The sequence below is a fragment of the Zeus faber genome, assembly GCF_960531495.2.
Source record: "Zeus faber genome assembly, chromosome: 5".
Lineage (NCBI taxonomy): Eukaryota > Metazoa > Chordata > Actinopteri > Zeiformes > Zeidae > Zeus > Zeus faber.
The window spans coordinates 21,127,793-21,139,824 of record NC_137192.1 but is presented as its reverse complement, the minus strand read 5'-3'; the positions used below and the strand labels follow the sequence as shown (position 1 = coordinate 21,139,824).

At 45.2% G+C, this 12,032-nt stretch overlaps 1 protein-coding gene across 1 annotated transcript in view; it reads right to left on the bottom strand.

Moving 5' to 3' along the window:
* tafa3a (TAFA chemokine like family member 3a) overlaps window positions 1-9,573 on the bottom strand; it is a gene marked incomplete at both ends in the record, with an annotated part of 41,273 nt that extends 31,700 nt beyond the window's left edge. Inside the window, one exon of the mRNA XM_080001034.1 lies at window positions 9,462-9,573. Coding sequence (XP_079857160.1) covers window positions 9,462-9,573 — 112 coding nt within the window. The remainder of the gene's footprint in view (window positions 1-9,461) is intronic.
* Between the last annotated feature and the right edge of the window lie 2,459 nt (window positions 9,574-12,032).

Sequence of the window (12,032 nt, the reverse complement as noted above, 5' to 3'; positions counted from 1 at the left end):
CCTCCGGGCCAGTTCAATGAGAGGGCCCTGTTCAACTGCCGTTGGCAACATGTCCAGAGTCTAGCAAACACCTTCTAGGAACGGTGGAAACGAGAATACATCAGTGACCTGCAGGGACCCTGTATATGGAGGAGCGAGAGGCCAAATATGCAGGAAGGGGACGTTGTCCTGCTGCGAGACAACCAAGTCTAGAGGAACGACTGGCCCCCCTTGGGCCTGTCACAAGGGTTTTTCCCAACGATGATGGGAAGGTGAGGAAGATCGAGGTAATGATAAGCAAGGACGGTACAGCGAAGCTGTTCCTTAGGCCTGTCTCGGAGGTTGCCCTTTTCTCTGTCCAATGACTCCAAGCCAGAGGATGGTGAAGCACGACTTCCCAAGGTCAAGGATCCTGGTGGTTTGATATCTTACAGCTGCTGGGCAGTAGGGTCCCGTCCCCCCAGTTTGTGCTGTGACATCATAGCATTTTGATGGTATCGGGAACACAGGCATTCAAGATAGCAAGACAGAAACACAGTTAGTCAATTTAAACACGTCTCAGACTGAGACTAATATCTCTTCCATCAGCCACGTCATTACCCTTGAGAAAGCACAATTTGTGAGTTTATTTATGTTATTCGTGTATGCATACAGTGTAGGAGCTATGACAATGCATTAACAGGCTTTTTACATCTGCATAGAGACTGGTCCGTAATCTACATATTTCTGTACTGTTCCATAGTTTTACACCACTTCCATTAAAGATACCAAACGTGATCTTCTGCCTCCGGGTACTTATTGGGAGAGTGTTTAGCTTGCTGCATAGCCATGTACGGCTACACGTGGCGAGGGCAGAAGAACACATTCCTTGCCAATGAAGCTGATTCTGATTCTGACTCTGATAAACCCAGTGCAGGTGTCTCGGATGTAGACGTCTTGTGAAAACCGTATTTTATTTTTTATCCTTATCCTTATGTTTTCATCCTTTATCCTTTTATCCTTTTATGTTCTTAAAAAGAGTTTAGAATGTATTTCGATTTTCTTGATTTTCTTGGCTGCCTCAAGTTATTAATATTTATTTATCTTTAAATCAAGGTGTTGCAACAAATGCTGCTGATATTTTAAGCAAACTGAATCTGTTCCTTGTTTTAGTTTTTTAGTTGTTCTAATGTATGTTTTTCAACTTATGAATGACGAGAAGATTTGCCAGGACGCCAGAAAATTCCATCGTTTCTACAACCCAAAAACAAAATCACTCCAAAATGTGCATTATTAACCTAGTTGACCAAACTCACTTTAGTTTAAATTGCCTAAAATGTGTTCTGAGCACTATTTATCTACTCATTGGGGTACAATTGGGTTAATCTAACAAAATAACTTCTAATAGAATATTTGTCCAAAACTAACACAGTAACACAGCTGCAATTCAAATTTGATTAGTAAGCATCTCCTATTTAACAGCATCTTAAAGTATGACTCCTAAAATAATTTTGAAGGAGCATGCGGAGAATACCAAAAAAAAAAAAAAAAAGTTAACATTGGATCCTTCCATTAATTTGGACTCAAAAGAATGAGTTTGATCATATTTTAAGACACTGAAATATGGAGGGAGGGAACAAAAAGTGCAGAGAATACAAAAAAAAATCCCCTGAAGCATGGAAATCAGCCTGGGAATGAGCCATTAGTGTGCATGACACAGTTTTTAGAAAGTCTCCACCATAAGCAAATATGGAAATATCCCACTAAATTCAAATGAGAGCCGGTGCTCAGTTTCTATCTTATTAAGACGGCAGCATAGCGCCTGTGTGCGTATAGAAGAGGACCTTGGTTTAAAGCTGGCATCGACATGAAGCGCGGGGCCATTTGTATCCCAATTTGTGGCGCTATCCATGAGCTATGTGGACTAATGCCTTCCGTTTAAAAAAATCCAACAGAGTTTACAATGTGCGAACGGCAGTGCCGGCAGCATTTCATCTCAAGAATAGAAACGCTCCTCCACAGTGTTGCCACGTTGCATCACACAGACCCACTGGCCAATGGCGTTTTTACACTCCGTTTCTTTTCTTTTCTTTTTGAACTCCTTGCTGCATTTCAATATTTTGCCTCAGAGCAAATAATCAACAAAGCAGAGGAAGCTTGATTACCCAGTCATTTTGGGGTTTTCTGTTTGTTTTTTTTATGAGATTGTTAGACTGAGCTCCTGTTAAAGAAAATGATCCGAATAGTGGAGTTAAGTACTCAGGGTCTTTTGACCCGGTCAAGTCATCAGTCTAAATTGTATCAACGATACCAAAACAAATTGAATTGCCGAAAGGCACTTGTTATCTTTCTCTCGCTCTCTCTCTCTCTCTCTCTCTCTCTCTTTCTCTCGCTCTCTTCCACATCTCCCCCTTCCTTCCCCAGAACCCATCTCCCTCCTGTACCGTCTCCATGCCTTCTTCTCCCTCTCCACTCTTTCATGACTAGCTAATGAATGTGGATAGTGCTCTGGGGGATGCAGTAGTCTTTTGTGTGTGTGTGTGTGTGTGTGTGTGTGTGTGTGTGTGTGTGTGTGTGTGTGTGCGTGTGTGTGTGTGTGTGTGTGTGTGTGTAAGCGTGCGGGTCTGTGCACATGGCATAAGCTTAGCGTGATCTCGTCAGGGTACGGTGAAAGGTTCAATTGCTTCGCTGAAGCCCACCACCTCAATAAACAGGGGGGCTAAAGAGGTTTGTTTATTGGTCCCACCTTGGCTTGACCCGCGTCGCTTTGGGACACACTGTGTGATTACCTAAGTGTCAGCCCGGGCCCGAGGAGAGCAGGGAACTGGGGCCAGGCATCAAGTGCCGCTCCTTAAGGCTGAATGATTGGATGTCTCTCGCCCCTAATGAATCACAGGAATAAGCACAGAAGCCATGATAATCGAACAAATGCAAAAAGCGCCACACATCAGATCAACTGATGCGTCGGGCGTGGCTGCCGACGAGGAAAGGGTTTCACGAGATACTGTAGGTATCGCTAGAATAATGGATAAATTCAAACCCCATAAGTGATATCATATGTATGATGTCATCGAATAATAAGGAAAAACTGCTGAAAATCAGAAAAATCCTTCTGCGCCCTCGATTAATGCTAAAGGGAATGTCAAAATCATCCCCATCAGCACCTGCTGACGTGAAAAGTGAAAGTTGATGGAAGGATTCCTGCTTTCCCTCCTTTGACCTTGCGGGTGGTTTGAAACACTCAGAATAGGAGGCATGCACTTTATTATTCAGTGTGTTTATCCAGATGATGCTTATTCTCCACAGATGCTCTCAATTCGTCACCCTGCTTTTTCGGCACCGCACCAGAGACATTAAGAGTTGGATGTTTTTATGTTTTTTGTGGAATTTGAAGACATTTTCTTGTAGACGCATATTGGTAGGTGCCTTCCACCCTCCAGAGGAACAAGGCTCATTATTTCAATGTGAAGTCACAGTTTCTACCTAAATTCCAATGGATCAGGCCATCTCTCCATCAAGAGAAATCTAACTGAAAGGTCTCCAGCCTTTAGGAACGCACACACACACACACACACACACACACACACACACACACACACACACACACACACACACACACACACACACACACACACACACACACACACACACACACACACACACACACACACTAACTGAGAGGTTTTTGACCCTGAAACACACACAATACACAGTAACATGCAGAGACGAATAACAATTTAATTGTTCATTGATTGCCATGTTGCATCACACAGACTCACTGGCCAATGGCGTTTTTACATTCCCTTCCTTTTTTTTAACTCCTTGCTGCATTTCAGTAGGAGCATTACATATTTCCAAAATATAAAATCTGCCTATAATAAACATTGTGCATATTGTGTGAAGTGAAAAATGAGGCTGCACAAATAATGATAAGAATTATGAAATAACAATAAAAAGTTATATTTACAATATTAAGCATGGTATTATTATTATTATGATTATTAATAACAATGCATATTCTATATATATATATATACCTATATACTGTATATACTATATAACATTATACAATACAAATATATATATTCTGCAAATCAATATATCTGTTCAAGTTCAAGAGATTATTTGTCACATACATATCACATACTGACAAAAAGTGCAGATCTCCTAATCTCAAAGAAAAAGCTTGCATATTTTGTGGAAATATACAAGATATAAACAGTTAACTATGTATAATGTTTAATATGATATATAATATGATGTATAATATATGTATAGGAAGGAGAGGAATCGCCACCTTACTGCGGTGGAGGGGTTTGTGTGTCCCTGTGACCCTGTGAGCTGTGTTGTTGGGGGCATTAGCCCCTGGTAGGGTCTCCCAAGGCAGAGTGGTCCCAGGGGAGGGACCAGACAAAGAGCAATTCAAAGGACCCTAATGCAACGACAATCAAGGCAACATGGCACCTTGCCGGGAATCGGGAAACCGGGCCCCCCCCCTGGAGCCAGACCTGGGAGGGGAGCTCGCCGGCAAGCATCTGGTGGCTGGGTCTTGACCCATGGGGCTTGGCCGGGCACAGCCCAAAATATACCATGGAGCCGTCACCTTGTGGACTCACCACCTACACGGATAGGCGCTGGGGTCAGGTGCAATGTCAGCCGGGCGGCAAGCAAAGGCGGGCACCAGGGCCTGCTGATCCTCGGCACTGTAGACTAGTTTGAGGGACAGGGAATGTCACCTCTCTGGAGGGGAAGGAGCCGGAGCTGGTGCGGGAGGTGGAGTGGTATCAACTAGATATAGTTTGGCTCACCTCTATGCACAGCACTGGAGAGGGGCTGGACTCTCTCCTTTTCCGGAGTTGCTCAGGGTGAGAGACACCGGGCGGGTGTGGAGATACTCACGAGCCCCCGGCTGAGTGCCGCTGTGTTGGAGTTCGCCCCAGGAAACGAGAGGGTCGCCACTATGCGACTACAAGGTGCTAAGGGGAAAGCTCTGACTGTTGTGTGTGCTTAAGCACCGAACACCAGTTCAGAGTATTTGGGCTTCTTGGAGTCTCTGGGTGGCGTCCTGGAAGGAGCTCCGCCTAGAGACTCTATAGTTCTACTGGGAGACTTCAACGTTCATGTTGGCAACGATGGAGAAACCTGGACATTGTTGGGCTGTCTTGGCTGACACTGAGGGAGTGTGGGGTACCGGGGCCGTTGGTACGAGCCATCCGCGCCTTGTACAACCAAAGTGAAAGCTGTGTTTGCATTCTTGGCACAAAGTTCTCAGTGGGTGTTGGACTCCGCCAAGGTTGCCCCTCGTCCCCGATTCTGTTTGTAATATTCATGGACAGGACCTCAAGGCGCAGCCAAGGTGAGGAGAGTGTCCGGTTTGGGAACCTCAGAATTGCATCTCTGCTTTTGCAGATGATGTTGTTTTGTTGGCTTCATCAGACCGTGACCTCCAGCATGTACTGGGGCGGTTTACAGTTGAGTGTGAAGCGGTCGGGATGAGAGACAGCACCTCCAAGTCTGAGGCCATGGTTCTCTGCTGGAAAACAGTGGATTGCTCCCTCTGGGTTGGGAGCGAGTTGCTGCCCAAAGTGAAGGAGTTGAAGTATCTTGGGATCTTGTTCACAAGTGAGGGGAAAATGGAGCGTGAGATGGACAGGCGGATCGGTGTGGTGTGGCGGATCGGTGCGGCGTCAGCAGTGATGCGCGGGTTGTACCGGACCCTTGTGGTGAAGAGGGAGCTGAGCCGGAAGGCAAAGCTCTCAATTTAGCAGTCCATCTACATCCCAACCCTCACCTATGGTCATGAGCTTTGGGTAGTGACCGAAAGAACGAGATCGCGAATACAAGCGGCCAAAATGAGTTTCCTCCATAGGGTGGCTGGGCTCAGCCTTAGAGATAGGGTGAGGAGCTCGGACATCCGGAGGGAGCTTGGAGTAGAGCGTCGAAAGGAGCCAGTTGAGGTGGTTCGGGCATCTGATCAGGATGTCTCCTGGGTGCCTTCCAATGGAGGTTTTCCGGGCACATCCAACTGGTAGGAGACCACGAGGTAGACCCAGAACGCGCTTGAGGGATTATATATCCCAGCTGGCCTGGAAACGCCTCGGGATCCCCCAGGAGGAACTGGAAAAAAGGGGGCCTGGAGCTCCCTGCTCGGCCTGCTGCCACCGCGACCGTGCCCCGGATAAGCGGTGGAAAATGGATGGATAATATATGTAGAGAACAAAAATGAATAACAAAGGGTTCAACATTGCCTGAATATGGAGCCACAGCCGAGCCGAGTCAGTCGGTTTCCCGGCAAAATGTCAGTCAGAGCACAACATACTGATAAGATTCAGAGCCCCCCAAAAATAAAGGATCTATAAAATGTGATGTGTCTCTGTGTTTCACTTAACCAGGCAGCTTTGGCTGCAGCAACATTTTGTTTCCTTAAGATAGGTTCTTCTGTCAAGTGCCAACTCTCTGAAGCAGTGCTTCAAGTGGGCCACAGTACCTGTAGTTCTACGTTTTATTCTTTGGCTTACCGTGACTTTTTCTTGCGCACCGGCACTTCTCACAAGCTGTCGGTGTCTGTGCTGCCGTCTTGAGTGGACAAATCAAGTGGGCAGATGGTGAAATATATCGTATTTTATTGAATCGTCGCACACCATTTTATTTAATTTTAATATTATAAAGGGACAATATGCAAGCTCTGGCACAGGGTTGCCATGACGTCATTGACCATATATGGACACGGACGGGAGTTCTTTCTTCAGATCGTGGGCGTCCTTGCTAAAGCTTTCCATTTCGCACCTTTTTGGTGGAAACTGCTGTTTTCATTCATTATCTTTTCCACCAGTCCTGTTCCCTTGTTGGTAAAGACTGCCGCCCACGCTCTCCGGTTTAGGTGGATTCGAAAGCGCTCCAAGTTCGCGTCAGGTCAAGGCAAGCAGACGACAGTAGACGTGTTTTAAATTCCAACATTAGCTGTTCCAAACACACACCAAAGGACGCTTACTTTTATATATTTCTTTATTATAAAGAACCCCGGGGAGTACCGGCACTTTTCTTTTTTTTTTCCACTTCAAGCGCTGTTCTGGAGTGAACTACTCCCATCGCGGGTTCAAAGATTCTGCATACGTGGCTTATGATCAAGTGGTCCCAGTTTACTCCGTGTCCATGGTTCCCTCGAGCAAGGCGCTTCCAGCCCTATCTTCTCTGTTATGGCTGCACTAGCAGATTATATTCACGCTGAGCAGCCGTCAGGTGCTGCGTATCGACCCAGCCAACTAGACTGCATTGATGCCACTGAGTATGGGGGATGCGATGTGATGTAGATGGTTAGATGGTGAACGTTAAAACGTCTCAACGATCTGCCTTTATTTAGCAAAGCAACCTCAACTCACCCTCCATTTAACCAGCCAGTTTTCTCTCCAACATTTAATTTCCCTTACTATTCATTTCATTCATTTAAATGTTAGAAGCCTTTGTTTTCTCTCAGGGCTATATTTTCTTAAAAATTGTGCAAACGGGGTGCTCTATATTTACCGGTTCGGTTAAGCTGTTCAGAAACTTGCAAATAAGGAGCCAAACAATGACAGGGTATGGCTTCTCGGCCTCATCTGGTTTTTACTCAATTAAGTCCCAAAGCAACAGGGAGACGTGTCTGACACGACTTGCGACGCACAGGGCTATTTTGTTTGGTATTAATTTGGAAACAGAGGAAAACAAATACATCTATAATAAAAAGAACACAGTCATTTTTTATTTGTTTTGTTTGGAGACACTGGAACCGGGATGGGCAGCGGACCAGATCCCTCGCTCTCCCTTAATCATCATTGTTGATCCTTGGCACGGTGGCCCAGTGCATTGCACTGTTGCCTCACAGCAAGAAGGTCCTGGGTTGGCACCGTACTCCGGGCGGGTTATCTCCCAAATAGGAGCCTTTCTGTGTGGAGTTTGCATGTTCTCCCTGTGCTCACATGGGGTTTCCTCCACCTAACGTCAGTAAGGACCCCCACCAAAAACATGCACACATCATCGTCTGACCAGCGATGGACACTCATCACCAGGTCCCCAGGCGCGTCCACGAATGCTGCCCACTGCTCCTGGCTGTGCCCCCGGAGAAAGGATAAGCCAGGATGGGTTAAATGCAGAGGCCTCATTTCACCAGCGTGTGTGTGCGTGCATGTGTTGTAGTGTGGTGTGCTGTGTGACAATTAAAGATTCTCCTTCTTCTTATATACAGGCTCTTCCTGTAGGCCAGATAGGCGGCCCCACAGTGCGCAATCCCGAGGCGGGGCGTGGAGAGGGAGCTTTAGAGGCTCATTTTGCCCCATCTCCGATGGTACCGACGATGGACGGGCGAGCGCCGGGGTGCCAGCGACTGGCGTGCCAAAACTGTGTTTTTATTTGGGATGTAGGTTATTTTATTTTACATCTCCTTATGGAATGAGACCGGTGCCTATGGAATTGTATGGAAGGAAACCGTGCGTAATGGGGACACTTTTCCGTGAGTCTCTCTCCGATCGACCCCTCTCCATGTGTTATATAAATAATTCCTGCGCACCCCCGTTCCTCCGTCCCCACGCTGTTTTTAGTTGTTTTATTTGGAGGGACGGGGCACGGCCATCGGCCATTGGTGCGCATGGAGAGCCGTGTTCTATTCACACATAAAAATATATTTCTGATTCCCCTTATTTATAATTCCTCATTGAAATGTTATCCCTGTGCATTTTGTAAAATTCTACCTGATTTATCCTGTTACTGTAATGCAAACTGAATGACAAAAAAAACAAATAAAAACAAAAAAGACTTCAAGAGTCTCAGTCGACAAAGAGGTTTCAGATTGATTCGTCAACTTTCAGGGGGCAGCCCTAGCAATTTTCTGTTTGTTTAAAAGTTGTATCTTTTTTTGTAGCTCAGCACAGTGTTTTTGTTTCAAAACAACAGGAAAAATATGAAAAAATGAAAAATGTATTGTAAAGAAATTGGTATCTAGATAGATAGATAGATAGATAGATAGATAGATAGATAGATAGATAGATAGATAGATAGATAGATAGATAGATAGATAGATAGATAGATAGATAGATAGATAGATTATGAATGGATGGATGGATGGATAGATAGATATAATTATTATAGATAGATTATAGAATTAGAAATGAACGAAGACATATATACAATAATCAATTAATATACAGATTTTATTTTAAATTTATTGTTTACTTTTACGTTTAAAAGTTAACAGTAAAAATATACAATAACCATAAAAAAAGGTTGAAATGCCAATATACAAAACTCAGCAATAACAAATTGAAAAAAAACTAAAAGGTACTTGGTCCAGGTCAAGGTATTGGTATGGGCGCGTATGGTATGTATTGCATTGGTAATGGGAGGTATTAAACATTTCTAAATGGTGCCCAGTCCAGCCCAAGATGGTTTTACTCATCGCATTGTATCAAACTTATGGAAAACAAGTGGTAGTTTGCTGATTCTCTCACAGCGGTGCAGGCGAGGCGTCCTACCTATGTGGCTCCTGTGTGACGACGCGTTGCTCAGCTGCCCCCACAGCGACGCCAGGCAGATCAGCAGCAGCAGCACCCGTCTGCACGCGCTCTGGAGGGCCCTCTCCCGCATTCTGCAAAAGCAAAGGAACGCAATCAGATTCTGCCACATTCAAAGGCTTGAAAAGCTGGAACAACCGCCACGTCTGATGTAAAGCGGCACAAAGACGCCTGCTCGACCACGCAAAAGTCAAATGTGAGATGCTTTTTCGGAATCGTGTTTTTGAAACGTGCGGACAAAAGGGCCTGAGACTCCCTTCATCATCGCTCTGCGAGAGGGCAGTGTTTGTTAAATGCAGTGTGTATTTTGATGACAGACATGAGAGCAACAGTGTGTACTCAAACTGAAATGTATGAATATTGTTTATAATGACATGTTGAGCATAAAGTATAATTTGTGCTCAATTGCTTTGTCAAGTAAGTGCACAGTCGGGGCTTTTCCGCCATGGTCACCATTTCAGCATTGTCCTTGCTTCCCCTCGCTTCTTTTGTTTTATTATACTTATTTTATTGTTGTATTGTTGTTAAGTAACTGGAACTGATAAACGTCGAAAACATAACGTATCAAACCTAACAGTCACACGTTTGGCATCACCTCCTCTTGATTTGCATCTCCGTGGATTGAAGGTGTGATGGGCAGGCAACCAGCAGTTCGTCTGGGGATGGCTGAGGCCTAAATGGTTCCCTAATTTAGTTCACGTTCTGTTCTCCTGCTACACTAAATGACATATTTTGATCTCTTGTTCCATCATCACCTGAGACATAATTTCACACAATGCGGCATTAAGATCATGTGATGAAAAGCACTTAGGCTGACGCAGTAGGGCAAGTGCCAACCACACCCAAGCAACCTAAGATGGGCAGATGATGATGATGATGGTCAATTACATTAACTGTGGGAACGGGAGTGCGGGGATCTGAAGAGCTTTGCAACGGGCTTTGCAACCTATGTTATACGGTGGCGGAAAGCTGGGCACAACATGGGTTGCCGTCATGTGCCAAATGTGGTGACCCACTGTGAGTACATTTACATCACAGGGGACACTGACGGGATGGCGTTTACTGCCTGGGAGAATCAATGTGCGGCAAAAAAAAAAAAAAAAGTTTGAGTTTGTACAGATTTGAGACTTGATCACTCCTTATGGATCCCCTTCAACACTGAATTTGCATGTGTCAAAGACAACCTGCAAACAAGAAGAGGCTGTTTCTGGAAAAAAACGAGTTACCACCCACCTCTGATAATTCATGCTTTATTAAGAAGATATTTTTGGCCATGGCTTTTTTTTTTTTTTGTTCGTTTTTTGTTTTTTTTCATAACTCAATGTGTTATGTTATTTGTACAAAAACTCTGAACCTTGAGTTTAGAAAATTTCAAACACAAGGCCATGTTGGATCTGGAGAGAATAAGCGCACAAATGAAGGCCATTTTTCCTCCTCCTGCGTCCCTCCTCTGCCATTTGCTGTCATCCTCCTCTACCTGGCAGGTGAGTAATGCTGTTTGTGTGGTCTGTCTTTGCCCCGCTCGGCCCAGTAATCTTCATGTACTTTCGGAGGGTTGTTGTGTCCAGTAATACTCCGTGGCTCTATCTAGGGGGCCCGGAGAGAGCTGAACAAACAATGCAATCAGCGGCTCATCTCATTGCCAACAGAGCTCGCTGCTCTCATGGGGAGAACAGTTGCAAATCACGGTCCCCCTCTAAACTCCGTTCCAGTGCAGCCACTCAAACAGTGACAATTGGTTCCGTGTAAAGAGCTTAACTCTTGCTTCTTCAACAAGGCCGGGCAAAGAAAGAGAAAGATTCATGTGCAATCTTTTGTAGTAAAGTCTAGATAATATTAAAGTGATTTTTCACTGTACTTTCCCGCTACAATAGACAGTACAGCGCGTCACTGAGGATCCATATTCCGCCTCTATATTCCGGGGGACGTGGGGGTGGGAGTCGGGGTGGGGGGTGGGTGAGGGGTGGATATTGGTAGTGACAGCGTCTCCGCAGGGATTCTGACGCTTCCTGAACTTCCATTAAGGCACACGTGCCGAAGAAGGGAAAAAAAAAAAAACGTCAAAGTCAAAATGTTTCTTTAAGACTATATGCGCTCTAATCTTTTGGAGGAATGTTGCATTAATGGGGCACAGTTTGAGGGCCCTCGAATCCAACCAGGATTTAAAAATCTCAACCGGCGATTCCCTGGAATCTCCAGCCGCCATCTGACGGAGCTGCGTGTTCAGGTGGCTGGAGCGAGCTGGTTAGCGAAGAAATTATTCCACCTGATGGAGATGAAACTGCGACCAGGTGGCTCATCACACCGCGGTCTGAGGAGGGAAAACCCATTAGAATCGGGCTGGGGCTGCTCCGAACGTGCCCACCACGCGCACGCACATGCACTTAAAAGCTGGAGAGAATTAAAATGTGCATATTGATACACAAGTTACAACACACACACATACACACACACGCACGCACGCATGCTTACATGCACACATTCATCAGAATAAGGTGAATTGCCAGAGATTAGCCACAGAATTACCAGTGC